We start from the raw sequence: 27,688 nt of genomic DNA on the forward strand, positions 1-27,688 counted from the left end.
CCATCAAAATGTACTGGTCTCATGTGTCATTCCCTTCAGGTTTCATTCTGTGTCAAACCAATTTGACTTACTAATTGGAGCTGGAATATTAAACTCAGAATAATTTCAATTGAATCAAGGCGTTTTCAATGGAAGAGTTAATCTAAAGTATAATAAACCAACGATTGAGGTTCTGTGAGCACACAGTATGGCAAACAGTACTAGCCTATGGGAGAACAGCATTCTAGACTCAGTCAATCAGAAACTACATGGGTGACCCTGGGCAGGTGACTTAGCCTCAGTGGTTTCAGTTTCCTCATCTGTAGAATGGGGAGACTGGGTCTAAGGTGGAATTCGGGAGAGGCAGCACTTTCTAATATGTACTGCTGGACATAATATAAATATACTGGTCAACCATGTGTTGGGATGAGGTAGAGGATAACTTCCAGGGCCCTCTGAGCTCTGAGATTTGGGGTAAGGGTGCTTCCCCGCATACCCAAATCCCACCTATAAGCCTGTTTCCTGCTGGCCTAGGGGGTACTCTTCATAGGCCCAGAAACTTTGGCCTCACCTGACTTTCTGTGTTAATGGAGTAAACAGTGTCGGTCTGATGTAACAGTTTGCAGGAATAGGCGATATTGACTGCTGTCTCCTGCTTATCTCCAGTCAAGACCCAGAGCTGGATCCCAGCTTCCCGCAGAGCAGCGACTGTGTCTGGAACTCCTTCCTGTAGCCGGTCTTCGATCCCAGTGGCTCCTGGAGTGATCAAGGACACCAGAGATCTCATTTATCGTGAAAAAGTAGCGGCTTAATTTCCCCAAAGCCCTATCAAGCCAGGCAAAGATTATGAAGTATCTTCCATGTTCTAGGCTGTGGAAAGCACCCAGGATGCAGCAGGGGAATAAACAGAGCTGGTTCCTACCCTCTCAGGTCTCAAGGCCTGTTGAGTGAGGATTTACAACTGAGCTGTGCGAGGAGAGAAGCCCAGGGTGCCACGTGAACGTATACCAGGAGAACATCTCACAGAGCCTGGTCAGGGCGCGAAGGGATTTATGTGACAGCCAAGAAAGCTATTACAGGGACTTAGGCTGGAGAGTGACAGGATCAGTTTTGACTTTTACGAAGATCATTCTAGAGAATGGACTAAAGTTTGGAGGAAGGAGGATGAATTCCGGACTAACACTTGGAGGCTGAGCAGGAGAGCTGATGGCATAGAGGAAATGGGAGTGGAGAGACTGAAATCTTTGCTTTGCAACGGATCACAGTAGAATTAACAGAGACTCAGGTTTTTGACACTATGGTTGGAAGCAATTAAACATGCAGATTCCATAATTTTTGAATCATCTCAAGCTTTGCACCAACCCTGATGAATATATACCCAAATATTGAATATATACCCAAATAATGTTTAGTCGCTCAGCGATTAAGCAAAAATAAACCAGCACTGAAATTGAGATTCATTTCAGATCACAGACGAATGGCTACCCATTTCACTCTGGGCAGGGGCAAGGCATTTCATTTCTTTTAATAATTCTGAATGACAATAGGGTGGCAAAGCAGTTACACGGGATGCATAGTGAAAAGGTCATTTTACGTTGGGGGACCGAGCGTGAATGCAAGGCAGCTTTGTAATGGCATGGCAGTTTCTTGGTGGCAAGATGAAATCTCTTCCCCCAGCCCTCTCCTTCCCAAGCCACCCTGAAGGAAGAAAAACCACCTCACTATCCTGAAATGTGCCTGTTTTCTATTTGAGGCCCAAACACGCAGGTAAACAACCGCAGGAAGAGCGATGGTTCGAGTCTCATCTTTCCCTCCAAGGGTTAGCCTGGAGGGTGAGACTCTGAAGCTGATTTATATTACAGGGAGGCAGAGTGAAGGGGGAGAGGAGGCAAAACACATTTATTTGTGTGAAAGAGAAAATGAAACAGGAAGGCTGTGAAAGCATTTCCCAGCCAAGGAAGCTGACAGGTCCTGACAAGTGTGTTCTCTTTCTCGCAGGACCAGCGGAGGAGCACTTCTCACCCCGAGATCAGTGCTCCCCCAAACAAAAGAAATCTCAGGGGGCAAGGACGGGGTCAGTGCCCTAATGGTGGCCTGGTGCGGTGGGATAGAGCTGTCTGGTCTAGCTGTCCTCTGGGTCCTGTTAACCTGAGTCCCCGTGGCCAGCTTTCAAGGAGGCCTGTGAGGAAGCAGGAAAAGGCCCCTCAGTGGAAACACAGGAAACAAAAGGCTGGAGGAGGTGGGGAGCAAAACTCTTGTCACCCATCTTACCAAATCATGCTGCTAGCTTTATATACAAAGAGAAAACTTTTTTATTACAGTGACACTGGGTCTTTCCCCATGCACCTGGCCTGGCTGGGCTGCTGGGAGGAGTGTGTTTTATCCAAAGGAGAAGCTAAGGCTCACAGGCGTGCGGGGATGTGTCCCTGGGCACACAGCAAAACTTGGCCCTCGTCTCCAGCTCAGCATTGCTTTCCAAGATGAAAGAAAGCTCCTGTCGTGTGGCCAGTGTGTGCATCCCGTTCCCACATGGCCCTTCCTAGATTTTGCTCTTGAGCTGTGAGGGGATTAATCCTGATACATAAAGTCTCCCTCCCCCTTCTCCCTCGACAGTGCTTTACCGCCAACAGAAATATAACACTGTCATTTAACTGTGGTCTCCATGCTTCTCATCGTTCCCCCAGCGTATCAATCAATCTAACTTCTATACAGCAGCAGCATGAGTAATTTTCATTAAGCACAAATCTATCCCTGCTTTTACTCCCTTCCCCTCTCCAAATGTTTAGCATGTGATTTGCACGTCCCTTCATAATTTGGGTCCTGCTGACCTCTCACCCACACTCGTGGTCCAGCCATGGAGGACCTCTGAGTTAGCAGCTGGCCCAGGCTTTCTCCCTTCCTTCCACCTGGAACACTCTCCCCCTTGGCCTGAGCAGAAGCTCTTCTTCTCCATTTAGTTCTGGCCGTCTCACACCCTCCTTGGTCCCAGGTGAGGCTGGCACTTTCTACGTTGTGCCTCCATCCTACCCAGTACACCTTCCAGCCCAGCCCTCATCACACTGTTGAAATTACTTGTTTAATCATCCAGTTTCCTCACTAGACTCTAATTCTGGGAGTGCAGGGCCTGGGGCTCTTGTTCCCTGTTGTAGCTCCAGTGCCCACCATGCTACTTGGCACGCAATAAACATTTGGTCGAGTGAAGGAGACGCAACCAAAGTCCTAGGCTGCATCCAGCAGGGTGCTGGATGCTCCTGCCTTAGGAAGCTGTGTGTGGAGTCTGGGTTGGGTATTGGCACAAACCTTTTGAGCCAAATATCTGGAAGGGTACCCAGGGAAGGTTCCTAATTGAGACACATTTGTAGCAGTGTCAGAATCAGGGCCAAGAACTCCCTTTCTAGGTTGCAGCATTCCTATTTTTCATTTAATGAGACTTATTTTTAGCTACCGAGTAAGGTGAGTTGATTCTCCAGACGCTGTGCGGTCTCCATCAGAAGCTCATCTCGGTTGTCGAGGGACGCCTCGGCCTCACGCCGGAAACTGGCCCATCGCTGGAAGTCCTCTTCACTTACAACCTACAGGACAGGAACAGGCTCATTCACAGCTCTGGGTGAATCCCTCCTCCTTCCCACGTGCCGGGCCTCCTATGGGCCTGTTTGAACTTCACTACACTATTAGATGGGGCTTTCTCCTCAATGATCGTTTTTTCTTGAATCCATGAAGGATTGATCCCCTGCCCCACTAGAGATACAGCAGTGATCAACAGACAAGATCCCTGCAGGCCTGGGCTTTGATGCTACTGGAGGGTGAGAGACATTATCCAAGTAACAATGTAAAAGAACAGTCATTTCAAGGAGTTCTATACAGAGAATAAAGAGGGTGATGTGATGAAGTGTGACTGGGGAGGGTGACAGCTGTTGGGGAGAGGGGCTGTTTCATTTGGACCTTCCGAGCTCTTAGACAAGGTGACGTGCAAGTTGAGATCCAATGATGAGAAGGGTTCAGTTATGGGGTGGGGCAAGTGCGAAGGCTGTGAAACAGCACTGAACTTGGCTTTCTTCCTTGAACACACCAGTTAGCTGAAGGATGGGGAGCCAGGTAGAGAGGAACCAGCCATGAGGCTGGAAAGGTAAGCAGCAGCCTGCTCTTGCACAGCTGGTAGACTGTTCTACCAGCTATCGGAGGTAGTGCCCCAAAGCTTGAAGAATCCAACTAGAGGTCATGTCTCCCTCCCTGGGAGTCCCACAGCACCTTTAGACCCCGCCATTGGCATTACATGCATATTGCCTCTTATAGCAATGAATGGTTCTTTTGTCCAAGCATCAAATATTCCTTGGTTTTTCCTCTGTGCACGGCAGTATAGGGAAAACCAAGGGGACACAGGTAGGTCTTTCACTCTTGTGGAATTCACAGTCTTCTGAGAGGCAGAGAAATAGGCACAATAGTTTCAATGGAAAATAGAAGGTGGTAGGGTATAATTATAATGTACAGAGTAGTAAGCACTGTTAGCGTGCGCTGTACATGTGTTACTTTAGTTAACTTCCAGGACAACTGCATGACGTAGGGGCATTAGCACCGTTTTACAGGTAAGAAAATCCGAAACTAAGAAGGGTGAAGAAACTTGTCCAAGGTCACACAACAGATAAGTGGTGAGCATGGGACTTGTACCTAGGTGGGGCTGGCTTTAAAGTGCGTGCTTTTAACTCTATGCTGCACTAAGCACCATCAAAGAGATGAAGAGTTACGGGGATTTATGGAGGAGAAATAAATCTAGCCATTATAGCTCCCCTACCTGAGTTTAGGTGCTTCATTAGATGGCCCTGCTCTGGGATTCATTGCTCTCTTTGCCTGCCTCCCTTGCAAGGACTTCAAGGTCAAAGACCTGGAGGACATGGGTAATCTGCATGACTATAGCTGGGCCAAGGGCAAGGCTATAGGGAATGGCAGGGGCTGTGACCAACCACAGAAACGGCAGAACACAATCCTCATCAAAGGGATCAGACGCTACATGGCTGTAACTATTTGCTGCCATTCATGAATGGAGACCCAGTTTGCCAGATCCTCTAAATTTTCCAGAGAAACCAGAAATCGAGATTTTTATGTGATCACATAAAGTCGCCCACATTTAAAATCTATGCAAATAATGCAAAATTTAAAAGGATACTCTGAAGGCAAAATCTTAACATTAAAAGTTGTGAGTTATGGTTACCAATGATATACACAATGAAAAGCAGGAAGCCACAAAACCACACGGATATGGAACCTTGCCATTCAGATTTCTGCCCCAGCAAAACTGTCCAAGTCATGGGCCCTCTGCGGTGAGTCAAAATAGCCAATTTTGAAAACATTAAAGCAACTAACATTAAAGGTCTTAGAAAAGGCAGAATCAGAGTTGAAGCCGTTCCGCTCCTCACTGAGGAATTTGTTCTTACCTTCTTGGCAACGCACAGTGTTCGAAGCCCATCTCTCGCGTACAAGTCTAGATGCTTCTGGGTCCGGGCTCGGATTTTCCTCACCTTCTTTTCTACATCAATCTCCGTCACTGAAATAGTCGTTGCCCACCATGAGGTCATGCACAAAGGCTTAGGGGATCCTTGTTCCTAACACTGAAATCTTTAGAGAAGGAATCCCCTTCCAGCCCTTCCCCGGAAACATGGAGGAGCTCTCCTGGCTGTCAGGGTGCCCAGGAAGGTGATAACTCCAGGAGGCCTTCACTTGTCTGCTCTCCATAGCCGATAATCAAAAGCCTGGCTGAGAATAGCACTGTTTCAGGAGAGTAGGTGGTCTGAGGTATTGTTCCCAAGTATCTGTTTGCATCAGAATTACTTGGGAACTTCAACAAATAATAGAGTTTCCCAGGCCCAGTTGAAGCCCTGTGGAACGAGGGACCAGGAATCTGACTCTTTATTATTACCTAAGGTGCTTCCTTTGGATCCAGTTTAGCCCTGGGTGACCAACGGTTTGCTAAGTGTTAGGCATGCTATCCATCATCTTCTCAGTCATCTACTTCAGTCCTTCGAGCAAATTAGGTCCCAAGATGGCTATGGACCTGAATGTCATTGCTAAGTTGTTCACCCAATAGGGTTTGCTGAGTCAGGCTTTCTTTCTACACAACAAATGGTCTTAGAAGAAAAAAAAATTTTTTCTGTACTTTCTATAAATCTAGTGTTTAGGATGAAAAATTATTTCATTGTGTGGCTCAAAGTCCCCTTTATGAAGTCCTATGTGATACATTTCTGTGAGAAGAAATTTATCTGTTATTCTGGAAATTTCAGTACTTTTATCTACCAGATAAAAAGAATTTTTCATGCTGGGTTGGTGGGTATGTGGCATGACTGATGCCATCACTACTTTCTTTAAGATGTCACAGACGTCACTAATCAGCTGCAACACTTTACAGAGCAGAGCTTGGAAAGAGCCTCGGAACCCTTTGCCCGTGCTAAATCGAGATCTTCAGAGACCCTCAATAATACACAGATTCTGTGCCCCTCATCCATCCCTCCATATAATGCAAAATTAAAAATACAATTCTCAGCCGTTAGATAAGAAAGCCCAAGAAGCTCGGGTTTTCCCCATGATACTATTCTAAGGCTGTTTTTATGCACTCGAAAAATCTTCTCAAAGATTATTTTCTCACTTTTTCAGGAGCTACTGTTCCTGGTGCCTTAAGCAGTCTGTAGGCATTGTCTTATTGTGTACTATTTGCAATGTCTTATTTTCGAAGACATCGTTTCCTGAGATTAAACCCTCTTCCCTATGTACCTTTGAGTTGCTGATCTTTTTGCTAAGGTTCCCAGAAACCTCAGGGTCAAATCGAAGGTTCAAACATGGTAACTATATTAAACCCAGGGTTATTTTTCCCCTCCTCTTTTTTTCCAAAGCTTTACTTTAATAGGAACATTTTTCACATGTCTTTCATTGGAAGCATTTCTTATTCATTTTGCAATCAGGTGAGGAACAAATTAAAAAAAAAAATGTCCAAGGCGGCTTGGATGGCGGTTGCCCAGGGATCGAGTGCCATAGCTCCCTTGACTCAGAAACACTGAAAGCACTTGTCTGCCAGAATCTGGGGATGAAGAGACCCAATTAGCTCCCTTCCCATTCTCAACACGCATCAATCCCCATACACTCTTGGCTCTGACCCATAGCTGGTAATGCAAGAGGCACAGGGCTGCCTGTGCAACTCTAAAGCTTGGCTGGAATCTGCCGTCCTGGGAGAATCATAGCCCCATAACTGTCTTCTCCTTGTTAGTGAGCAGGAAACGGCTGCACGCTGATTCAGGCCGCTCCAAAATTGGACACTGATATGCAGGGACTTTGGAACATTTTTTTGGCTTAGTGCAACTTTATGAAAATCCATTTGGGGGAACCTGGGGAAAAGGATGATAAGAGGGACACCTGAGGCTTCCGAGAGTGAACTGAGCCTGGCGTGGAGTTCTGGCGGCACGGAAAGAGCTCTGATTGGGGTTTCAGGACACCTGGGCCTAGGACTCACCTCTAGTTAGCTGTGCCACCTCTCAGGTCACCTACCTCTCCGGCTGCAGTTTGGCCTCTCTTCAAAACTAAGTTAGGGCAAGACTGTGTTGTAGGGTATTTCACTGGATGCCCTGGCAAAAAATAATCGTGGATGGATAATCCATGTTTAAATAGGTTTGGAAAACTAGAAACTGGGATAAAAAAGTTAAAGAGGCTTTCTATTACAAGAGTCATAGAAAGTCTTTAATAAGCTAAGAAGCACTGGAATTCTCCAGGTCGAGGAGGTGTAGAATGCAGCAAGTGGTAAGGGACCTGTTTGTGGGAGGGCATCCGTGGGTTGGTGTTCCAGATGGGACCCGCTGCACTGAGTGACTCTATAACTTGAGCTCATTGTTACCATTCTATGCTGCGTCTTAAACCACGGAGCCCTCTTTTCCTGGAGCCCTGGTGAGGGGTACTCACCACAGGCTGGGTCTTCCAGAAGGTCCATGATAACCGAGTCGGCGCCCTTGGTGTAGATGACGATCTCACCGGTCAGCGGGTGCCTCACAACCACGGACATTCTCTTCCTGACAGAATCGAAGGCCAGAGTGCAGAGGACATCAAAGGTGAGGCAGGTGCCCTGGGGCAAGCGCACGGTCACCTGCTCGGGTGTCCGGGACACCAGTGTGAAGCTGTAGGCACGGGCAGCATGGACCAGGGCAGCCTCGTCAGGGCTCTCGGCCTCATAACAGAGTTCGGGGCTGGCCAAGCTTAGGGCCGGGGCCCCCAGCACCTCCTCCAAGGAAGCGTCAGACCCAGATGCCAGGATGTCGCCCTGGTCCCACGTGCTGCTCTTGTAGCCGCCATCAGTGGAGTAGCCTCCACTGCCCACAGACACATCGTCTCTTTCTTCTGAGTCTGTGGTGGGCATGTTGGCCCCCAAACTCTCCCCCAGGTCAGTGTCAGAGGGCACAGTGGACGAGAATGACTGGCTGAGGCTTGAAAGCTTCAGCTTCTGGAAGAGCTGCTGAATCTTCTCCAGGGATGTCCCCAGAACCTTGGTCGAGGGTGGCATGGTGACCTGGAGATCAAAGGAGGGAAGGAGAACATTATTCTCAATGTTAGGAAAAAAATTACCAAGCTCTCCATTGGTAGAATTTAAAGGTCCTTTTGCAATGAATGGATTATTTGGGTCTTCTGTGACTGTGGTCTTCTCCCCTAGGTGAGCCTCAGTTTCCCCACATATAAAATGAGGGAGTTAGGCCGGCTGTTTCCTCCATCCCTGACATTCCTGGGCTTGGCAAGGACCATCCCACTCTAATCAGGGAAAAGGAAAGAAGGGAGACATAAGCCAGCCCCATAAGAAGAGTTCACATTCCCCATACCCTTACCAAAGCCTTTATCTTTCCGTGCAGCATCTTGTGTCATCTCCCAGCAACTTCATGGGATACTATCATCCCAATTTATGGATGAGGAAATTGAGGCACAGAGAAGTTAAATAAATTGGCCATGATCAGCCAGTGTGTAGGTGGTAACACTGGCACTCAAATCTGGTTCTGACCCCAGAGGTTGGCATCTTCACGATGGACCAGCTAAACCCTCCTCATTAAGTTGAAAATGGAGAGGTGGATGCTGTCCTTCCTACAGTGGTGCTTCTTCCCCTCTTGCAAATGGAGTTAATTTCTCAGGTAACGCTTCCTGCCTCTCAAAGCTCCTTGAAGACTTCTGATAACCTGGCGGCTTTTCAGTGACTTTTCAGGGTGGTTTGGAGTCGGGGCGTAGTCAGGGGAGCCTCTGGGTTGGTGCCCGGGTGAACCTTCTTTTTCTTGCTTTCACAGCCACAAGGTGTAACACCCAATTACTCTCATCAGTCACAAGGGAGCTTGGGGGAGAATTTGTGAATACTTAAAGACAAAGCTATCTTCGGTACCGAAAAATCATTCAAAGTATACCCTTCTATAAACAGCCATCCAGCTGCATTATCTTCCAACTGACAAAACACCACACGTGGTGTTAATGATTTCTTTTAAGCACGATACAAAAGCAGAGACCAGTATAATATGGTATTATGGAGTCACACAGATGGTTCTGCCATGTATTAACTATATATCTTTTAAGTTATTCAAGCTCTCTGAGTCACTGTGTCTTCACTTATTAAATCTGAAGCCGTGCCTCAGGGTGGCTCGGTTGTGAGGATGAAATGATAATGCAGCTGGAGTATTTGGCACGGAGCCTGGCATGTAGCAAGTGCTCAGTAAATATTAACTCTGAATATCTACCCTGTAGGCAGATAGACACCAAATTTGAAAGCTACACAGAGAGCTCATGTATAACTTTTTCAATTTTATTTAAAAATGAACCTGAGGGCCAGAAAGGGTAAAAGATCTGTTCAAGGTCTCAGAGTGATGAAATGGTGACACAGGGAGTGGTTAGGGCCCAAGGGTCTTGTCTCCCTGTTTGCCCCTACCCCACCCTCCCACCTTCACCATCATCAGTCCTTACCCTCTGCCTGGGCTCGGTGGTTGTGGAGACCATGACAGAGTTGCAGATGGTTAGGGCAAGGAAGAAGTCAGCGATGGAGGCAGTGGTGGAGCGGGAAGTCTTGGCAGGTCTGGAGTCTGGCAAGGCCTCCAGCCACAGGGTAGCATCTCGCACCTTGGTCAGTAGGTTTTTATCTGGAGTCACATCTTTTTCCTGAGAGAGAAAGGCCTGGGTGAGAGTCTTTCCTGAAGGGAGGGGAGGAAGGCCCCCTCCAGGTTCTGTGCACGCCTGGGAAAAGGATGACACAGTCGTCCCTGCGGTCTTGCATCCCGCATGTCTCCCTCTCCTGTAAGCTGGGTCATTACAGATTCTTATCGGACTCCTCTGTTTCACTCACCCCACATGTCCATCCATTATAGGCTCTGGCAGTTCTCCCCTCCCAGCAGTGTCTCCTCCATTTGTCCCCTGTTCCTGATACTTTCGGCCTGGCTCAGATTCTCTAGCCCTCAATCCTGGATTTCTGCATCACCTCGAAACTGATGTTGCTGCCTCTCACCTCTTTTCCTTCTAACCCTTCATATGTCTCACCCGTGCATCTTCCTAACACACCATTTCCCCCAGGGGTATTCTTGAGCTCGAAGACACTTCGGGAGATCCTCATGTTAGCACAATCAATGCACCCTGTCATCTGAATGCCTTCACAGTCTGCCTTTCCACCCTCACTCCCATCGCTTCATGCAGACCCTCAGCTTAGCCGGGTGGTCTGTTTGCTGCCTCCTGGATGAATACTCCCCTTCTCCACCTCTGATCTCACCTGGTTTGAAAAGTCCTCTCCTGTCTACCAAAATCCTACCTCGACTTGAATAACCACGAGAAGTCCCTCATGTCAATGAGACTCTGTCTTCTGAGCCATAATAGCAGGTTCCTGAACTCAGTGTCATGGGAGTACATTTCCATAGTACAGATGAGCACACTTTGGGGTGGTGGGGGCTGGGAGACGGCAAGTCCTGCCCTGTCTAAAAGATGGAAACTGCTATGCTAGTGAAATGCTCTAGTGACGGTCAAGTTTGCCAAATCTCTTGATTTTTCAAGATAAAGCAGAGATGATGTGAGAACTCCTTTATTATTATTATCATTTTTTTTAATTTGTGGGCTGAAGCTGACTGACTGACATTTTTGACATCTTTGTAGAAATTGCCACTTGTCCTATCCTTTGGAACTCACCACATATTGACCTATGTTTTAAATTCAAATCTCTTATCTTCTCTCTACAGATGAGGTTAGAGCCTCAAAGACAGAGACGGCCATTTCCCACAAAGTTTTGTCTTCTAGATCTCCGACTACTGCTTTATTTAAAGCAGAAGTTCAACAAGCACTGGCTCTCAATAGTTAGCTATGAGAAAAGCCATTCTGCAAAGAAGTTTCTACATAAGACCATTTCTACCAGTGGTCAGAGTTCACAGTTTAATATTTAGAAAAAAGAGAGTCAATGGCTGAAAAAGATGAACTGAGAGCATCTTGACTGAGTCAAACAGAGTGAAGACCGAGGGCCAAGGAGCTAGCAGGCTTTACAGATAAAAGCCAAAATTGAGATTTTAAAAAAATCCTGTGGAGGAAAAAGTCCCAGACTGTATCTCCTCTGACTACAAAAAGCAATGACTCTAGAAGTCAGAGTCTGTCCTCCCTGGGGCTGCTAACGCTCTTACACACCCTCTTTGAGGAAGGTGATCTCTGAGCTCACACGACACCCGTAAGGATCCTAGTATTATGGTGAGATTACGTTGACCCACAACTCAGAGCACATACATCACTTAATCATCGCAGCACCACTGAAATAATTACTATCATTCTCCCATTTTAATTGAGGTGAATGAGGCTCCCTGATGTTAAGTAACTTGTCCAAGATCACAAATTCAACAAAAGCCCTGGGACTTGAAACCATTTCCGCATGAAGCCAAAACCTGAACCCTTAAACACCATGCCAGCACTCCCCAAACTTAACGTGCACACACATCAATTGTGAAAACACAGATGCTGATTCAGCGAGTCTGGAGTGGACTTTCCACAAGCTCCCAAGTGGTGCGGGTCCAAGGACCACAGTGTGAGTAGTAGATACTGAGATACACAGAACTGGCAAAGGTGGGAGGAAGCAAACCCTTCTATTTGTTGTTGGTGAGTCTCTAAACTGGGACAACCTCTCGGGAAGTATCAATCAAAATAAAAAATGCACACACTCACAATTTAGCAATTACGCTTTAAGAATAAATACTCTAGAGACACTTACATATGTATAAACAGATGATAGTTCAACCATCCAAGAAATTCTAGCAGCCACTAGAATAAGGATCCGGCAGTGCTCTACTGAATGTCTGTCTGTCTGTCTGCCTACATATATGAAATATTCCCCAAGATTCATTAGGTTAAAAAAAAAAGCAAGTCTAAACCAGTGTGCACGGTATGCTTCTGTTTGCAGTAAAGGACGTGCTCACATGTATACCACACTTGTTTGCTTCTATGTCAGTAAAACAGTTCTGGGAAGGACACAGGGAACTTCAAACAGTGGTTGTCTCCGGGGTGGTGGGGAACAGAGGAGGGAGGGAGACCTACTTCCTACCATTTTCCCTTTGGTTCCCTTGGGTTACTTAACCATGTGGCTGTACTATTATCGTGGACACAACTTTCCTGGTTGCTGAGAGCGGGAGGCTGGGATATTGTTTCAGGCAGTGATGTTTGCCCTGGCTGATGTTGTAGCCTTGATGATGCTGAGTTTGGTTCAAGAATAGGGAGAGCCCAATATTTGTACATTTTTGCTTAAACAGAAACACATGGATGGTTAAGGTAAGCTTTTCCCAAATGGGATGTAAGCCCCAAGGGGGGAAAAAAACCCAAAACAAACAGACTCTGGCCTAGCAAGAAGGGAGTTTTCCAGATCTTACAAGACCCCACTCTTTGTGAATAAGGTTGCTGCAGCCATGTGTCCCCCTAGGGAAGCACAGCAGAGAGAGGCTTCGTCTGTTCCTGTGTACGTGGTCCCATCACTTCCCAAACAATTTTGGTGTGCTCGGCTAATTAAACCAGGACTCTTATCTAACCTTCCAGTGGGAGTGTGTGTTTGAGGGTGTACGTGGGCTGTCCCCACCAACCTGGAACAGACCGGAAGTGCTGCACAAATCTCTTCCAAAGAAAGAATGGAAGACCAAGATTAAGGAAAGGAAGCAGAAGGCCAAACACACCTCCTTTACTTTTGTCCATTGCATTCTTTCCGGAGGGATGGGAGGGGCCATGCCCACAGAAGGAAGTGATGGTGAGGTTTGGAGGACAGCCTAACTGGCTCCAAAGCAAATTTTATGATTAGGAAAATATTCTTTGGTCTGATGGTTCTGGAAAACATTTTGCAAGTAGCACTTCTAAACAAAGACTCTTTGCTCAAATCTTGGCTGCTTACAGACCAGGAACAAAAAAAAAAGGCAGTTCATTTTCCATCTGCCAGTATGATTAAACCCTGGCTCAGCAATCCACACTTTCATAAGTATATCACCCCACCTCAAAGCCACAGATTTTTATAGCAGCCAATTAGGTGACAAATGACCAATGCTTCCTTGTTCTTTGTAGTAAAATAAAAAAAAGCCAGCTTTTGTTGTTATTGTTGGCGCTCATTTTAGTTTTGGTTTAGAGAGAGGGGCCCAGGAACCCAAGAACAGGCTTCTTTAGACTGTGGTAGGGTGTGAGCTACCACGCCCTGACTCATGGGGTTTCAGAAGCAAGTTCTGACTGAGTTTCCAAAGGGAAGCTAAAGAGCTGGTGATGCCAAGAGGTGATCAGACTGGGCTGAATGCCAGGTGGGCAGGTGGAAGGGGAGGAAAGCTCTGCTGGCGTGGGGTGGGGCAGGAGATCCACTGGGGTTGCCCCAGACAGTGTCAAGGATCTGCCACTGCAGCCACAAACATTTTACAGGTTAGTGTCAGATCCCTTTAAGGCAGCATAAATCACTCCTTTCGGCCAATGCCCTCTAAGCTGTAGGAGGTGCCTATTTGAGCCAAATGTAGATGATTTCCTAGTGGGGCCATGGTATTGCTTCGAGAGGTTCTCAATCCAGGATGCTCACTAGAATCATCGGAAATAAAAATATTCAGGCCTTACCCTCAACCAAATATACCAGAATCTCAGGGGAGTGGGCTCAACGCTATATTTACAAAAATTCCCGTGTTGCTTCCAAGTCTCTAGATATGGGACCATTTGTCCAAAGCAGCGGGCTTTCCTTCAGAAAGAACATTTACAACTTCTATTAGTTATCCATCTGTCTAGAACACATGATTTTGAGAATTAAACCCTCAAAACAAACTCACAAGGCAGAACAATAATGCTTTTTAAAATGGGAACATTGAAACCTCCAGCTCAGTCAGTTGACCAAAGTCCCAGAGCTAATACATGGTGGAGCTGAGACGTAAGCCTGGTGCGTTTGACCCCACGTGTGCCTAATGTATAGCTGGAAGGGACTTTGCAGGTCAGCACAAACATGATGTTATTGGATTTTTAGAACAGTTGGTGAGAGATGTAAGCAAAGTATTTTCAGGAGATCAAATAAAGACAGAGGTTTCACAGGTTGTTTAAAGCTACCCAGAGCTGGAACCAGAACCTACGTTTCCTGACCCTTAGCCCAGTGCCCTCCCTAACAACTACCTGGGGTGCCACTGTCTCTCTAACCCCAGATTATCAAGCAACCAGACGGTAGAATGACATATATGGCAATTCATAAAGAGAACACGTCACCATCCTTACCTGTGCAGGCAACAAGGATATGGTCTTAACCTACATGTCCATTTCCTTATTGTTCCTGAATGAAACTTAGAATTGCCTTTGAAAGTGCCGGCCAGGGCAGTATGATGACATCCAGGACCTGGCGATGGCTCAGAGGTTATGTTAATGTGTCCCTTTCACTGACTTAGCGAAGGGCCCCAAAGAAAACTTATACTGGCTGGCTCAGGATTAGTTTTTCTGGGTGACTGAGATTTGTCAGGTTGAACATGGGGGTAGTGAATCTGTGCATCCCAACTGAGATCCACCAAGGAAGGTTCCTTTCCTCTCCCTGTGTCCTGGGGGAGACATTCTCAGACATACGGGATACCCATGGTTAGGGCCAAAAGATGCACACAGTGCAAACCTAGAATGTGTGCCTAATGAGAAATTACTGAATTCATTGTTCAATTATTTATGTTCAAGTATTTGGGGGAAGAGCATTCCATTCAGAGGGGACAGAATTAAAGACGAGAATGCCTTGACAAAATGCATGTCCTGTTATCTCAGATGGGAAAATCAAAGAGAAAAGAACAAACCAAAAATCTTCCTGAAGGCATCTATGGATCATTCCTATTGGACGTTTATGAGCATGACGTCTTAACACATTGTTGTTGGTTGCCAAATGTTGCTTAATGCAACTTTGTGCTCACTCGAAGGTTTAGAGAAGTAACAACCCAGAAAACACAGGCTAACAGCATTTCTTCCTTGTTACAGTCAGAAAACATAGTCCTGGGTTATGAATACAAAAGGTAGCAATATGGACAATGCTTTTGATATCATGCCAGATTTTTTTTTTTAAAAAACAAAACAAAAATTAGCACCTACTATTTGTATGTACTATAACTACAAAAATGTTAAATATATATAGTTATGTGTGTTAGTAATGGGGGAAATAAAAGACTGGAAGGGAATTCACCTAAAGGTCCATTTTTGATATCCTAATAATGGGATAATACCATGTTTCCCTGAAAATAAGACATAGCCGGACAATCAGCTCTAATGCGTCTTTTGGAGCAAAAATTAATATAAGACCCAGTATTATATTATATTATATTATATTATATTATATTATATTATATTATATTATATTATACCCAGTCTTACATTATAGTAAAATAAGACTGGATCTTATATTAATTTTTGCTCCAAAAGACGCATTAGAGCTGATTGTCCAACTAGGTCTTATTTTCGGGGAAACACGGTAAAACTTTAGGTCCCTCTTTTAGTTTGTGTTGTCTTATTCAAGATAGCTGTAGACTTTTCTGTAAGTGCAGAAGATTCCAGATGATGTGTTTCCTAGAGAAAGAGCATGGTGCGGTGGAAAGTGAAACGGGGCAGGAGTCCGAAGGCCCTGGTTCTGGCCTTGACTTCTGGGGAATGCTGTGGAATCTTGGGGAAGGAACTCAATCTGCTACCAGAGCATTTTGGGTCGGCTGTCCCAGTGGACCAAATGTGAAGGGACCACATGCAGAAAGCCCCAGACCAAAGTTGCAAAGTCAAATGGCCATAGAGGCCAGGCAGTTAATCTAAGAGCGTGAAGCATGCTAGGTGATTTTGATAAATGTCTTTGCTTCATAACAATTTAAGACTCTTTTTGATGATCACAAAAAAGATATTCTTTCATTTCTCTTGAAATGCAAAAGCCTGTAGGCTTATCTTTTGTTTTTCTACTTTATAGCAATATGGGCATGACATGTATTTCTCTTTCCTCTTAACTATATATTGGGAAAACATACAGCATGCCTAAGGGGCATGCTGCTGACCCTCTCAGCTCACTGATGGGGATAAACAGAGTCGGAGGGTGGGGGGCTATGCTGAACAGAAGACCACATGCCCAGTCTAAGAGGCATCCACTTCTTAATTCAAGCCAATTACTGCCACAATGCTGGCTTAACGTGGAGAATTTTCCCAATTCCATTTTAAAATAGAAGCCAGACATCTATATGTTTATACGAAATCTCCCAAATTCTAAATACTGAACATTTGAAATGAACACAAATTGTATATACCCAACAAAATTTGTATGTGAATTACATTCAAGACCAAGGGCTGCCATTTTGAGAGCTCTTAAGCACTTATATGGTCTTTTCGCTCACATTCCAAAGCCCCCTCCTATTTGTCCCCAGTAGAGACCGCTTGCAATTCAAAGAGGAAAAGTCAGGGACTTACTATGGAGCTGCTAAAGGCCACCGGAGACTGTGCATTTTCCCAGCGTCCCATGGACCTTTGTCGAGAGTGGCCCTGGATGGGTACCCGGGCACTCTGGCACCTCCTCAGAGGCTGGACCCCTCCTTGGCTTCTCACTGCTGCTGGGCTCTGGGCCCATCTGGCTGGGAAGGACAGACACTGGTACTGGGTCCACTCTTCACTGTCTGAGTCCAGTTCCTTTGGGGTCTCCAGTCGCTTGGCTGCAAGAAAGGAGTCCTGTGATTGCCCCTGTCATACCTTTGCCAACCATGCTTGGGGAGGTCCAGACTTTGGGAGTGCAGATAAGAACACAGAGGAAGAACCTTGTACAGCTCTGGAAACTAGGGAGAAGGAGAGGTGTCACTAAGTCACATAGGTTCAAATCCTGGCTCTCCTCCCCGCTAGCTACATTGAGCTTTGACGAAACCTGTGCCTCTATTTCCTCAATAGGAGTTGTAAAAAGTACCTAACTCAGATGGTTGTTAGAAGACTTAATGACACAGTGTGTTCAAGTGATTAGCACACTCTAAGTACTGATGCTTTTATTATTGAAAAGCATTCGGAGCTCCCATGTCAATGGTTACCACCACGGCAAGGGGACGTGGGTTACCTATAATACCACTTTCTTTGTCTTTCTGTATCCCTCCCACTCAAAAGAATGAATGCTGCTCTCTGGAGAGTTTCTTCTCTTAGTCAGAAAGTCTGTGTGTGGCGGAGGTGAGTAGAACTGAGGGGATCGGCTTTATAGGCCACGTTGTCATGCAAGGTGACAGTCTAGGCATTGTACTGCCATATCTCCTAAGCTGAAGCTTTATCTCAGTCAAAATCCAAGAGATGAGTTGGCATGGAAGGCATCTTGGATGGACCAAATCTGACAGTGCCGAGACCTATGCCTGCCCTTTCAGGTAAGTTGACCTGAGAAATTCTTAAACCTTGGCTCTATGACTGGTACATGCTTGGGACATGTCCCCAAGTCCATTCCTGATAGATAAAAATCCTGTGTGTAAATGGCACCAAAGATCAAGTGGAGGGTTACTGCGCAGGAGACCACTGATAGCCCTGTGAAGAAATGAAAGTTTCCCAGTGATAAGAACAGCACTGATCTGTGACAAGGAAGCCCAGAGGTATATAGGAAGCTACTTTCCACAGAGCCACACCGCCTCGGTGGGGAGCCAGGATAACGTCTTTTACTGCTGTTGTCTTAGAAGAGTAGGGTGCTTCCTTTAGGGAGAGGGATGGGGGGCCCCTGGGAGCCCTCGTACCATTTTCTTGGTGAGAATACTCGCAGCCCACGATGGTGCAACGCCGGAACACCATCTTGTTCTCGGTCAGCGTCCCCGTCTTGTCCGAGAAGATGTACTGGATCTGGCCCAAGTCCTCCGTGATGTTGAGGGCTCGACACTGAATGGACAAATCGGTCTCTTCATCGTACAGGTCAAGGTCGTTGTGCAGGAAGAAGACTTGCCCGAGCTTCACCAGCTCAATGGACACGTACAGGGAAATGGGAATCAGCACCTACAAGGAGAGGGACTCCCGAGTCAGGAACAAGTGGGGACCCTGTCTCAGGACCCTCACTGGTGGGTAGAAAAGGCATTCAATGGAAAGCTGAGGTCAGCTCATACGGGGGACTTGCCCTGAGAAATTAAAGGTCAGTGACTTCATGCCTTTCTTGGAATTCTTAGGGGAATCTGAAAAAGGGACATGTCTTCTTCACCCAGGGTGTCTGGTATGAGGTAGGCACTCGCTGTTGTTTGTGTAATGGCTGAGTGTGAGAGGTGAGGAGCTCTGCTGCCTCTGCCCAGAGTCTCCTGACCCCCGGGGATCCCTAGGCCAGCGCGGGTGGCCGCCCACTTTTACAGGTATTTGGATCCCTTGTCGATCACTGTCCACTGACTCAGTGCCTAAGATCCTTTGAGCACTTGCTGTGTGTCACGTGTTGCTCCAGATCCTGAACCAGCAGTGAGCACAACAAAATCTCTGGCCTTGAAAACCTCACACTCAGTAAATGAGCAAATACATATACATGGGGTGGTGGTAAGTCTCATAAAGACACTGTCAAGAAGGTAGATGGTGATGGTCGGGAGGGACTCTTTTATAAACCACAAGCTTTGAGCAGATACTGAAGAAAGGAGGGTGAGTCGTGAGGTTGTATGTGGGAGGGGGAGCGTTCCCAGCAAAGGCTGTGGTGGGAGCGGGTCGGGAGGTTGGGGGGTAAGAGTAAGCAGGCCTTGAACGTGAGTGAGGAGATGGGTCAGGGAGGGAGTCAGGGTCAAGATCACTGAGGGCCTGGCTGCTGCGGGAAGGACTTTGGATTTCACGTTGAAGGATGTGAAACCATCAGAGGGTTCTGTGCAGAGCAGGGCTGTGATCTGATTCACAAGGAAGAAGGGTTACTCTGTTAAGTGAATGAATGAACTAGTGATTTAAAAAGGTTCACCAATCAGAGGATGTGGAAACACCTTCGTATAGTATAAGAATTTGAATGTAGATGAAGCTTCATCAAAACAAAACCAGAAAGTTCCTCGTCTTTTCATAGATTGTAATTTCTTATAGAGCCTGAAGACTTTTTAAAAATTTATGTCTTTATTCCTTACTGCCTCTCTCAGCGTAGGTGCTCCATTGTGGTTTTTTTTTTTCCCCCATCTCAATCTACCTAGTGCTAAAACGCTAACCTGTGGTTTCTTTCTCTCAATGCTTAGGGCTTGACAGTTCTCTGTGTGCTACTTTATCCTCTTTTGTTCTCAGGTCACTAGGGTTTTACCTGTTCTATATCTGGCAAAGCGCCAGGCACATGTGGGTCACTGCTGGAATCTTACTCTTCCATAGAAAAGCCTGATAAATATTTTCTTCTGCTATTATCTGGGGGCAGGATCCCCTCCACAGGCAGAATTGGTTCTGACATCACCCCACATGTGAATACTTTCACAGACCCACAAGAAGCAATGAACATTTCCCCATCTCAGTCCAATTAGTTCTTTGCTGGGGCCAGCAATGATTTTTCTTTATTTCACCAAGTTACTCAGGGGTTGGCCACAGGTCTTCTCAAGCCCCTAGGAGGGGGGGAGTCTTCCTACCTGGAGCAGGATGATCATTGTGAGGAACATGTAGAAGCCCCCGAGAGCAAGGGGAAGGAAGCCGCCCTTGGCATCCGGCACGTCGAAAGGAGGGTGTTCTCTGAAGCTCCTATTCCAGAGGCTGTGACCTGAGAGGAGGCAAAGCCAGGGTGAGACAGACTCTCTACTTAGTCCTAAAATCGATCAATTACATCAATCCGTGGCCTCTTCCCAGCAATGACTGTGCTTTGATGGCATCCATCTTTATTCTACACAACATAGCTCTGTGTGTGTGTTCATTTAGCTCCAAAGTGGTCCTTTGTATAACCTGCATCTCAGTCTCTTGATAGGCATTAGATCTGTCCTACCAGAGCGACTAGCATGGGGATTCCTTACATTTTGAGGAAGTTCTGTTATATAGGGGTTGGAAAGAGAGAAAAGGACACAAATTCTTTTTAGTTGTGAGGTGGAAAATGCATGGCTGGGGAGTTGTGACAGAAATGTACTTTAGTCCCTTTTCTTCCCCCAGGTGTGTACTCATCTATCTATCCACCCTTCTGTCCATCCATCTATTCATCCATCCATCTATTCATCCATCCTTTCATCTATTCCTCCCTCACTCCCCCTTCTTTCTTTCTCCCTCCCTCCGTCTGTTTATCCACTCTTGCCTGACTCTTTTCCTGTCTCCCGTCTATCCAACGTTTTATTAATTCAAGAAAGAATTGGTCTAAGTTCTTGTCCTTGGGACGGAGTTCCGCACCACGTCAGGGAGCCAGATGTAAAGGGACAAACCCCACACAGAGCTACAGGTGCTCTGCCAGAGCCTGGAGCGCTGTGAGAACTCATAGTCGTAGCCCCTGACACGGACTGAACCCTTTGCGTCCTTGTCTGCAAATGGGGATAAGAGCACCTGTCATCTGAGGACCGAAAAGACGAAGTGTATCCAGCTCCTGCTGCAGAGCTCTCCTCATCTCAGTGTCCTCATCTGTCAGGTAGTAATAATACCTTCTCCACAGGGTGGCTGCGGGGATAGGATGACCTAACGTGTACAATGCTCTCAGCTCCAGGAGAGGAACCACAGGGAATCAAAGACATAGGGAATACTGCCGTGTCCCCATGATGCTTTGCCCAGGATGTATTAGGCCAAATGCCGTCATATGTGGTAGCAGAGACTTACAGACATGAATTCTTTGAAGGGACTATTATAGAGCAAATGACTAAGGGACAGCGTATGGCACAGCGTAAGGGCCAGGAGCCTTCAGAAGAGCCTGAGACCCTGAGAAGCCAGAGAAAGCTGCATGGAGGAGGAGGCCGTGAAGGTTCCTGGAGACTGGGTGGGTGTGGGGTGATCAGAAAGGCCTGGGGAGGACATTCCGGGCAGAGAAAAAAGAAGCACTGCCCGTCACACAATCCAAGTAAACATGTGATAAAGAACCTGGCAATGGTGCTCAGGGAGCGCTGTCACCTCCTGCAGCGCTGTACTCTAGTGCCAGCAGGGGCCCCTCACTGTGTCTGAGTCACCATTCTCAGAAAGAACAGAATTCTGCCCCTCCCCAGCACTTTCTCAATGTATCATGTGGGCAATCTGCCGAGCTGACAACCGCTTGTCTGCACCTTATCTCCCTATGTGACCTTTTAATCATTAACTTCCTTGCCCTGGAGACACAGTGAGGTGATCTCAAATGTCCTTTCCAGCTCTGATGTTCCTTGAAAACCTATCCCGAAGCAGAGGCCACAGTTCCTGCAGCCTCTTGGAGGGCACGGAGGTGGCCACACAGGGATGGCTTTCTGGCTGGCCTGCTTCCCTCTCCTCCAGGTGCTCTCCTTCCTAGCTGTGAGCGCCTGCATGTGGACGGCCATTAGATGCATCTGTGAACTGTAGTCCTTAAACACTCCGGGCTCCCCACCAGACTAAATCTCATCGTCTTCAATGGGGTGGCATGCAAAACCTCTTGGGCTCTAGGAAGGTCTTGGGGCCCTAGGAAGGTCTTCGCCTTGCTGACATGCTCTTTTAAAAACAGTGATGGGTACGATTGCTGACGATGGCAGGTAAAGAGCAAACACCACGTTGCTCACTGGTGCGGGGTGAGCAGAGGGTCCTTGACTCAGCACAGTTCTTCCCGTTGATCTTCCCTGGTTCTTTCTGAGGCCTCCTTTGGGGTCCTTAGATTTAAGCCACAGACGGGGAGAGGGGAGGAGCGAGGGGCCCTCTGTGCCCCCACTCTGAGGATCGAATGGTTGGGACCACTCGTGCCCACGCCTCCTGCAGCTCTCCACACTTAGCCCTTGTGGAACTCGCCTGCAGCCTGGTTCTCCTCACGTCTCCGTTCTTGGTCTTGCTCATGCCACACCACACAGTCCAATGCTCCTAAACGTGCCTAAAATGATTTCCTTTCTGTCTCTGTGCTTTGCTTGCACTGTCCCTCTTTTCACAGCTGGCGACCCCACCCTGCCCCTGCCACCCACCTCCTCTGGCAAACGCCGACGCTCTAGCAGCTGCTGCTTTAAGGAAGACTTCCTTCCTTGATGCTCCCATATACCTGTAGTCGGGGGGCTAATGGCCCCCTAACGTGTTCACTTCCCTCATCCCTGGGCCCTGTGAATATGCTGTCTGACACGGCAAAAGGAACTTTGCCGACGTGAACAAGTTAAGGATCTTAAGATGAGGAAGGGTATCCTGGGTCATCGGTGGGTCCAGTGATGTGATTGCAAGTGGCCGTATAAAAGCGAGACAGAGGGAGATACCAGTGCAGAAACGGAGAAAAACATGTGCGCAGAGATCAGAGTAACACGCATTGAAGATGGAGGAAGTAGCTAAACCACAGGATACCAGAGCTGAGATACCACTAGAAGCTGAGAAAGACAGGGACAGACTCTCCCCTCAGAGCCTTCAGAAGACGCCCACCCTGTGGCCACTTCGCTCTTACGAGTGACACTGATTTTGGACTTGTGAACTCCAGAGCTAACAGAATAGATCTGTGTTGTTTTAAGCCACTTAATTTGTGTTAACTTTTTGCAGCAGCAACAGGAAACGTATACAGTGCTCGCATGTGGTCCTGAGTGGGAGAGATTGTGTTACTGTTCCTGGACTGGGAGCTCCTCTGACTTATCCTGTTACCCTCTTACACCAAGAGAGTGCCTGGGTTTGTAAGTGTTTCTGGGACAAATAAGTGATAGATGGTATTCTTAATATTTCGAGTACACAATACTTTCAGGAGATTTTCCCCATGCATTTTTAATTTCACTGGCATCCTGTTAAAGTACAGGGGAGGCCTTATTTTTTTATGAACTCTGTTTTATAGAGGAGGAAACGGAGTGCTCAGTGAGTTCAAGCAACTTGCCCAAAAGTTGAAAAAAAAAAAAAGATTACCGGGGTGGTGTTCTTTCTAGAACATTCCATACCTACAGCTCCAATGAGGCACATGAGGAAGAGGAGACCGATGCAGAAGAAGACGTCTGTGTTCATGCGCCGCTCGATCTTGCTGCGCTTGTACCGCGGGCCGCTGTTGTTCAGCAAGGCTTTTGTCTCGTGGCCTTTGAGAGAAAATGAGATTATCAGTCCCTTGGCCTCTGCTTGCCCTCTGGCCTGGATCATAGCCCTGGCTTTTCTCACAGGAGCTTACAGGAAAAGAAGGCTTCCTTCTGTAACCTGACCCGGTCCTTCCTCAGGGAGGTTGCTGAGAACGGCTTTTGCTGAGAACGGCTTTAGAGGCCTCACCCAATTTGCCAGCATGTATTTATTGAGCATCTTCTGTAGACCAGACATTGGTGGGCATTTGCAGAGCTACGATGCACAGGTCGTGCATTGCACAACTCTAGCGGTATTCCTCATTTTGTAGTTGCTATAGCTTTGTAAGTTTATTATGACACATTTCTGGCCAATGATGGTAATGGCTATCTTTTTCCAATTTTCACAGAGGCACTGTTCTGGGCTAGTGCTGGAATACAGTGGTAAAACAAAAGACTCACATTCTGGTGAAAGCACACAAGGAAACAAGATAACTGTAGTTAGTAATAAGTTCCATGAGACAAACACCAAACAAAGGGCTAATAAATAAGAGATGGTGTTAGAAGGCATGGTCAGGGAAGGCTTCTTAGAAGAGGTGACATTTAAGGAAGACTTGAAGGGAGAGAGAAGAATTGAGAGAAAAGGGTGTTAGGTTCGGGGAAAGAGTACGTGCCAAGGCCCTGGGGCAGGACACAGTTTGAGGCTGGTAATTTTCATACTTGTCTTTTTGCCAAAGGTGCTGGTGCAAGAGCCATAGGGGCCAGAGGCCTTCACCCCAGCATAACCCTGTGCAGCTCCACTCCTATCTTGGAGTTCTGCATGAAATTTTGTTCAAAGAAAGGACAAAATTTGAAAACTACCAACCTCATCCAGTTACGCCTTTTCCAGTTAGAGAAAAGTAGAAGGGACTGCCCAGAATGAAAGAATAAATGAACACCAGAGCCTCATTGAGAACCCAGGATTTGGATTCTCAGCCTAGTTCTCCTTCCACCATCGCCCCCCACCCCCTCATACCCAAGCGACACAGCGAACAGCTGACAGGCAAACGGAGAAAGAACCTGTCCTTTGGGGCCCCTACATTTTAACTACCGTGCTATACTCCTTAACAGTTGAATTAAAAAACACCAGTCACTTATTTTCTGTGCAAAATTAAAGAAAACCAATCTATCAGCTCTAGCAGTGAATGGGTTTAATGCTGTTTAGCTGGTTGCCCCCTGGATTTAAAGTGGCAACAAAACAGTAGGAGGGAGCAGACTCTGGGCTTGTTAAATTAGACTCGAGTCACTGCAGTGGCGAGGGGGTTTCCATAACCACTGTGCCTTTCTGCGTGTCTCAGGCTCACCCCGTACAAGGGGTCCTGGGTCTACCCTCTTCAAACACCTGTTCTTCACCTTCTGAGACCCCTCTGCTCTTTGGGCAAGAGTTGGACTCAAAGGGGGAGGCAGTCTGGGGTAGTGGTTAGAACACCGGCTCTGGAGTCAGAGCCAGACTCTGCAGACGCTTGGCCGTGGATCACATGGAATTCATCTCAGGAGACAAGTGACCTTGGGTGAATTAATCCCTTTGTACCTGAGTCCCTCATCTGCAAAATGGGAGATAATGGTTGTGTGTTTGGGGTGGGGGAGTGACTTAATAGACACAGGACACCTAAATGAGTCCCTTGTACACAGTAGGAGATCAATGAATGTTCGCTGTGAGGAGCAGACACCTCCACCCTGAATCTCTTCCTTCATGGAAGCTCAGCTTGGCCTGTTTGGGCCTTTGACTCTGACATGCTCCTATTTTGTCCATCCATGTTACCGACGGGGAGAATATGACTCTAAACCAGTGGTTCTCGACGACGGGGATTTTACACCTCCAGAAGACATTTGTCAATGTCTTGGGAAATGTTTGGTTATAACCTCTGAAGAAGGTGGCACTAAGGGCGTCCCATGGGGAGGCGCCAGCACCCTGCAGGGCAGCCCTCACCACAGCGAACAATCTGGACCAATACATTAGTAGTGCCAAGGTTGAGCTCCCCTGCTCCAGATAATAATGCCAAAAACGATTAGCACCATTTTGCTCACAGTTGTTAAGAGCCTGATACGTACCAGGCATTGTGTAAAGCCCTTTTCACAGATCATCTCGTTGGAAGGTTATGACCCACGAGGTAGGAACTAGTAGACCCCTTGGGTTGAAGCTTAGCCACCCAGCTCAGAAACAGGCATTTAACCCAGCAGCCTGATTCCCTAGAGCCAGGATGAATTCTCTCCACATCTGCTCCCTCACATACCACTCCCATCACCCACTCAGAGTTTCTTTTGTGCCTGATCATGCAGAGAGGCAAATCCTAAGCCTATACGGTATTTTTTCAGGGTGGGGCAGGGATTGCTGTAGAGTTCGTCTTTAGTGGGTCTACCAGATAGCACTGAACTCCATGGCCAAAGACCCTTGAAAACAGTCCCCTGAACTGACAAATTCAACCTCCCTTCCCCCGAATTAGGAAAAGCTATTTAGACCATGACATTATTAAAAAACAAAACAAACAAACAAACAAACAAAACCCCCAAACCTGTTTTTCTTTGACAGTCCCTAAAAAGTAAATCTTAGGGTAGCTTGATGTTTAAATGCTCTGCTATGCCCCTCAAAAGTGGGGTTCTACTCAGACAAAATCAAATCAAATCAAACAAAACAATAAGCAAACAAATTATTACAAGGGAGTGAAGGACCCAAGGAAATGTATTCTGGAGTCTTCCAGTGAAGGAAGACACCCTAGGAAGACTATGTGTCCCCGACAGAGTAAGAAGTCCTCTGTTGTTGACATAACAACATATATTTATGAACAACCCAAGGAACCCCAGGTAGGAGGTCCTGGGGATACGGCAGTCTTCAGACTGCCCCCTAAGACATTAGAGTGTATTGTGAGAAGTGCTGCTATTACCTTTTTTTTTTCTCCACGGGAAAGCAAAATTACAGTGCAAACAAGAGAAAGACCACCATAACTGAGCCATAAAATAAAGAAAGGTAATAAAAACTTAACTGCAAAAACAACACAACTAAAACCTATTTTGCCTTTGTTTGCTAGATACAGTGCTTTTCACGTGTTGGGTCATTGGAACCTCACGGCTACTCTATGAGGCATATATAAATATTTTTGCCATTGTGTAGATGAGGAAACTGAGGCACCCCAGGTGAAGCTGTTAAGTTTGGTGAGGTTATCCCTCAGGCTCAAGAAGATACTGTTCACCCTGCCTATAGTTAGTGTAGCAGAACTACACTAGAGGTGAGCGAGTAGGAATCTCCCTCCTGTCTTGTTCAGATGAGTGATAGTAACTTGAAATTTAATTCTGTCTCGTGTGGAGACGTAATCACAGCAGTGAGCTGCTATGATTCCAGCCTCAGTTTGCTTAGCTGAGAAATGGGAAGTTACATGACTCCACCCCTTAGCACTGATATGAGTTCCCGCTGACTAGAGATGGATGTGGAGGAGGGGATGGAGGAAGGAGGGTAAAGGGACAAGAGAAGGTGTCTGGGGACAGTGACCTGCATAGACGACAATGCCAACAGCCACCTCGGTGTTTCTGATGGTGCAGCCTCGAAGCAGAAGACTCTCACTGCCAAAGCCAGTCCTCGTCTGGTCAGGATGTTCCCTGGGGACGAGGAAAGACAGGGAGTGATTTGGTGGCCTCTCCACGCTGTCACTGGGTAGCATGGCGTCTCTATGGATGACATAACGAGCAGCGGTGAGTGAATACAATCCGTCCTCCCTCCTTTTCATAAGAGTGATATGAACTGGGAATCCAATCCCTGTGTTCAAGTGCAACTCTATGCTCCTTGGAGGCTGGGTGGGGACTGAACCATGAGAAGGGAATTACCCATCCCTGAGGAGGTGTCCTTTACCCACCAAAAAGGCAGACCTCTGCTGAAAGAGCGTCGGAATGGTTTGTGGGTGAACTGGCTTCTGGCCCTACAAAGACTCCATTCGTTTTGTTCCCTTCAGGCTGCGTTCACACGCTCACTCTCACCCAGCTGCAGCAACCAGAACTGCACAAGCGGAATGTCAGCATCCACAGCAGACACCAGGCAGCCCCGCCTCTCGTATCGTGAGACAGTGAGGGAGGGCAGCTCGCAGGCTCCTCTGGTTCGAGCTCCATCTCTCACTGGGCCTTGCTCCTGTACTGTCCTCCTCTTGCTCTGTCTCTTATAGAATAAAAACCCCTCACAGGCGGTGGACAGTGGCCCTTTGTGC

General features: G+C 47.0%; 1 protein-coding gene across 5 annotated transcripts in view; it reads right to left on the bottom strand.

Moving 5' to 3' along the window:
• ATP10B (ATPase phospholipid transporting 10B (putative)) overlaps positions 1 to 27,688 on the bottom strand; it is a 316,187-nt gene that overhangs the window by 30,385 nt on the left and 258,114 nt on the right. For all 5 annotated transcript variants that reach the window (XM_074313866.1, XM_074313867.1, XM_019740727.2 and 2 more), the window contains 10 exons: positions 26,983 to 27,089; positions 23,355 to 23,486; positions 19,974 to 20,101; positions 18,162 to 18,414; positions 16,882 to 17,120; positions 9,937 to 10,128; positions 7,915 to 8,515; positions 5,409 to 5,518; positions 3,425 to 3,551; positions 551 to 735 (listed from right to left, as the gene is read on the bottom strand). In XM_074313866.1, coding sequence (XP_074169967.1) covers positions 551 to 735; positions 3,425 to 3,551; positions 5,409 to 5,518; positions 7,915 to 8,515; positions 9,937 to 10,128; positions 16,882 to 17,120; positions 18,162 to 18,414; positions 19,974 to 20,101; positions 23,355 to 23,486; positions 26,983 to 27,089 — 2,074 coding nt within the window. The remainder of the gene's footprint in view (positions 1 to 550; positions 736 to 3,424; positions 3,552 to 5,408; positions 5,519 to 7,914; positions 8,516 to 9,936; positions 10,129 to 16,881; positions 17,121 to 18,161; positions 18,415 to 19,973; positions 20,102 to 23,354; positions 23,487 to 26,982; positions 27,090 to 27,688) is intronic.

The sequence above is a fragment of the Rhinolophus sinicus genome, linkage group LG10, assembly GCF_036562045.2.
Source record: "Rhinolophus sinicus isolate RSC01 linkage group LG10, ASM3656204v1, whole genome shotgun sequence".
Taxonomy (NCBI): domain Eukaryota; kingdom Metazoa; phylum Chordata; class Mammalia; order Chiroptera; family Rhinolophidae; genus Rhinolophus; species Rhinolophus sinicus.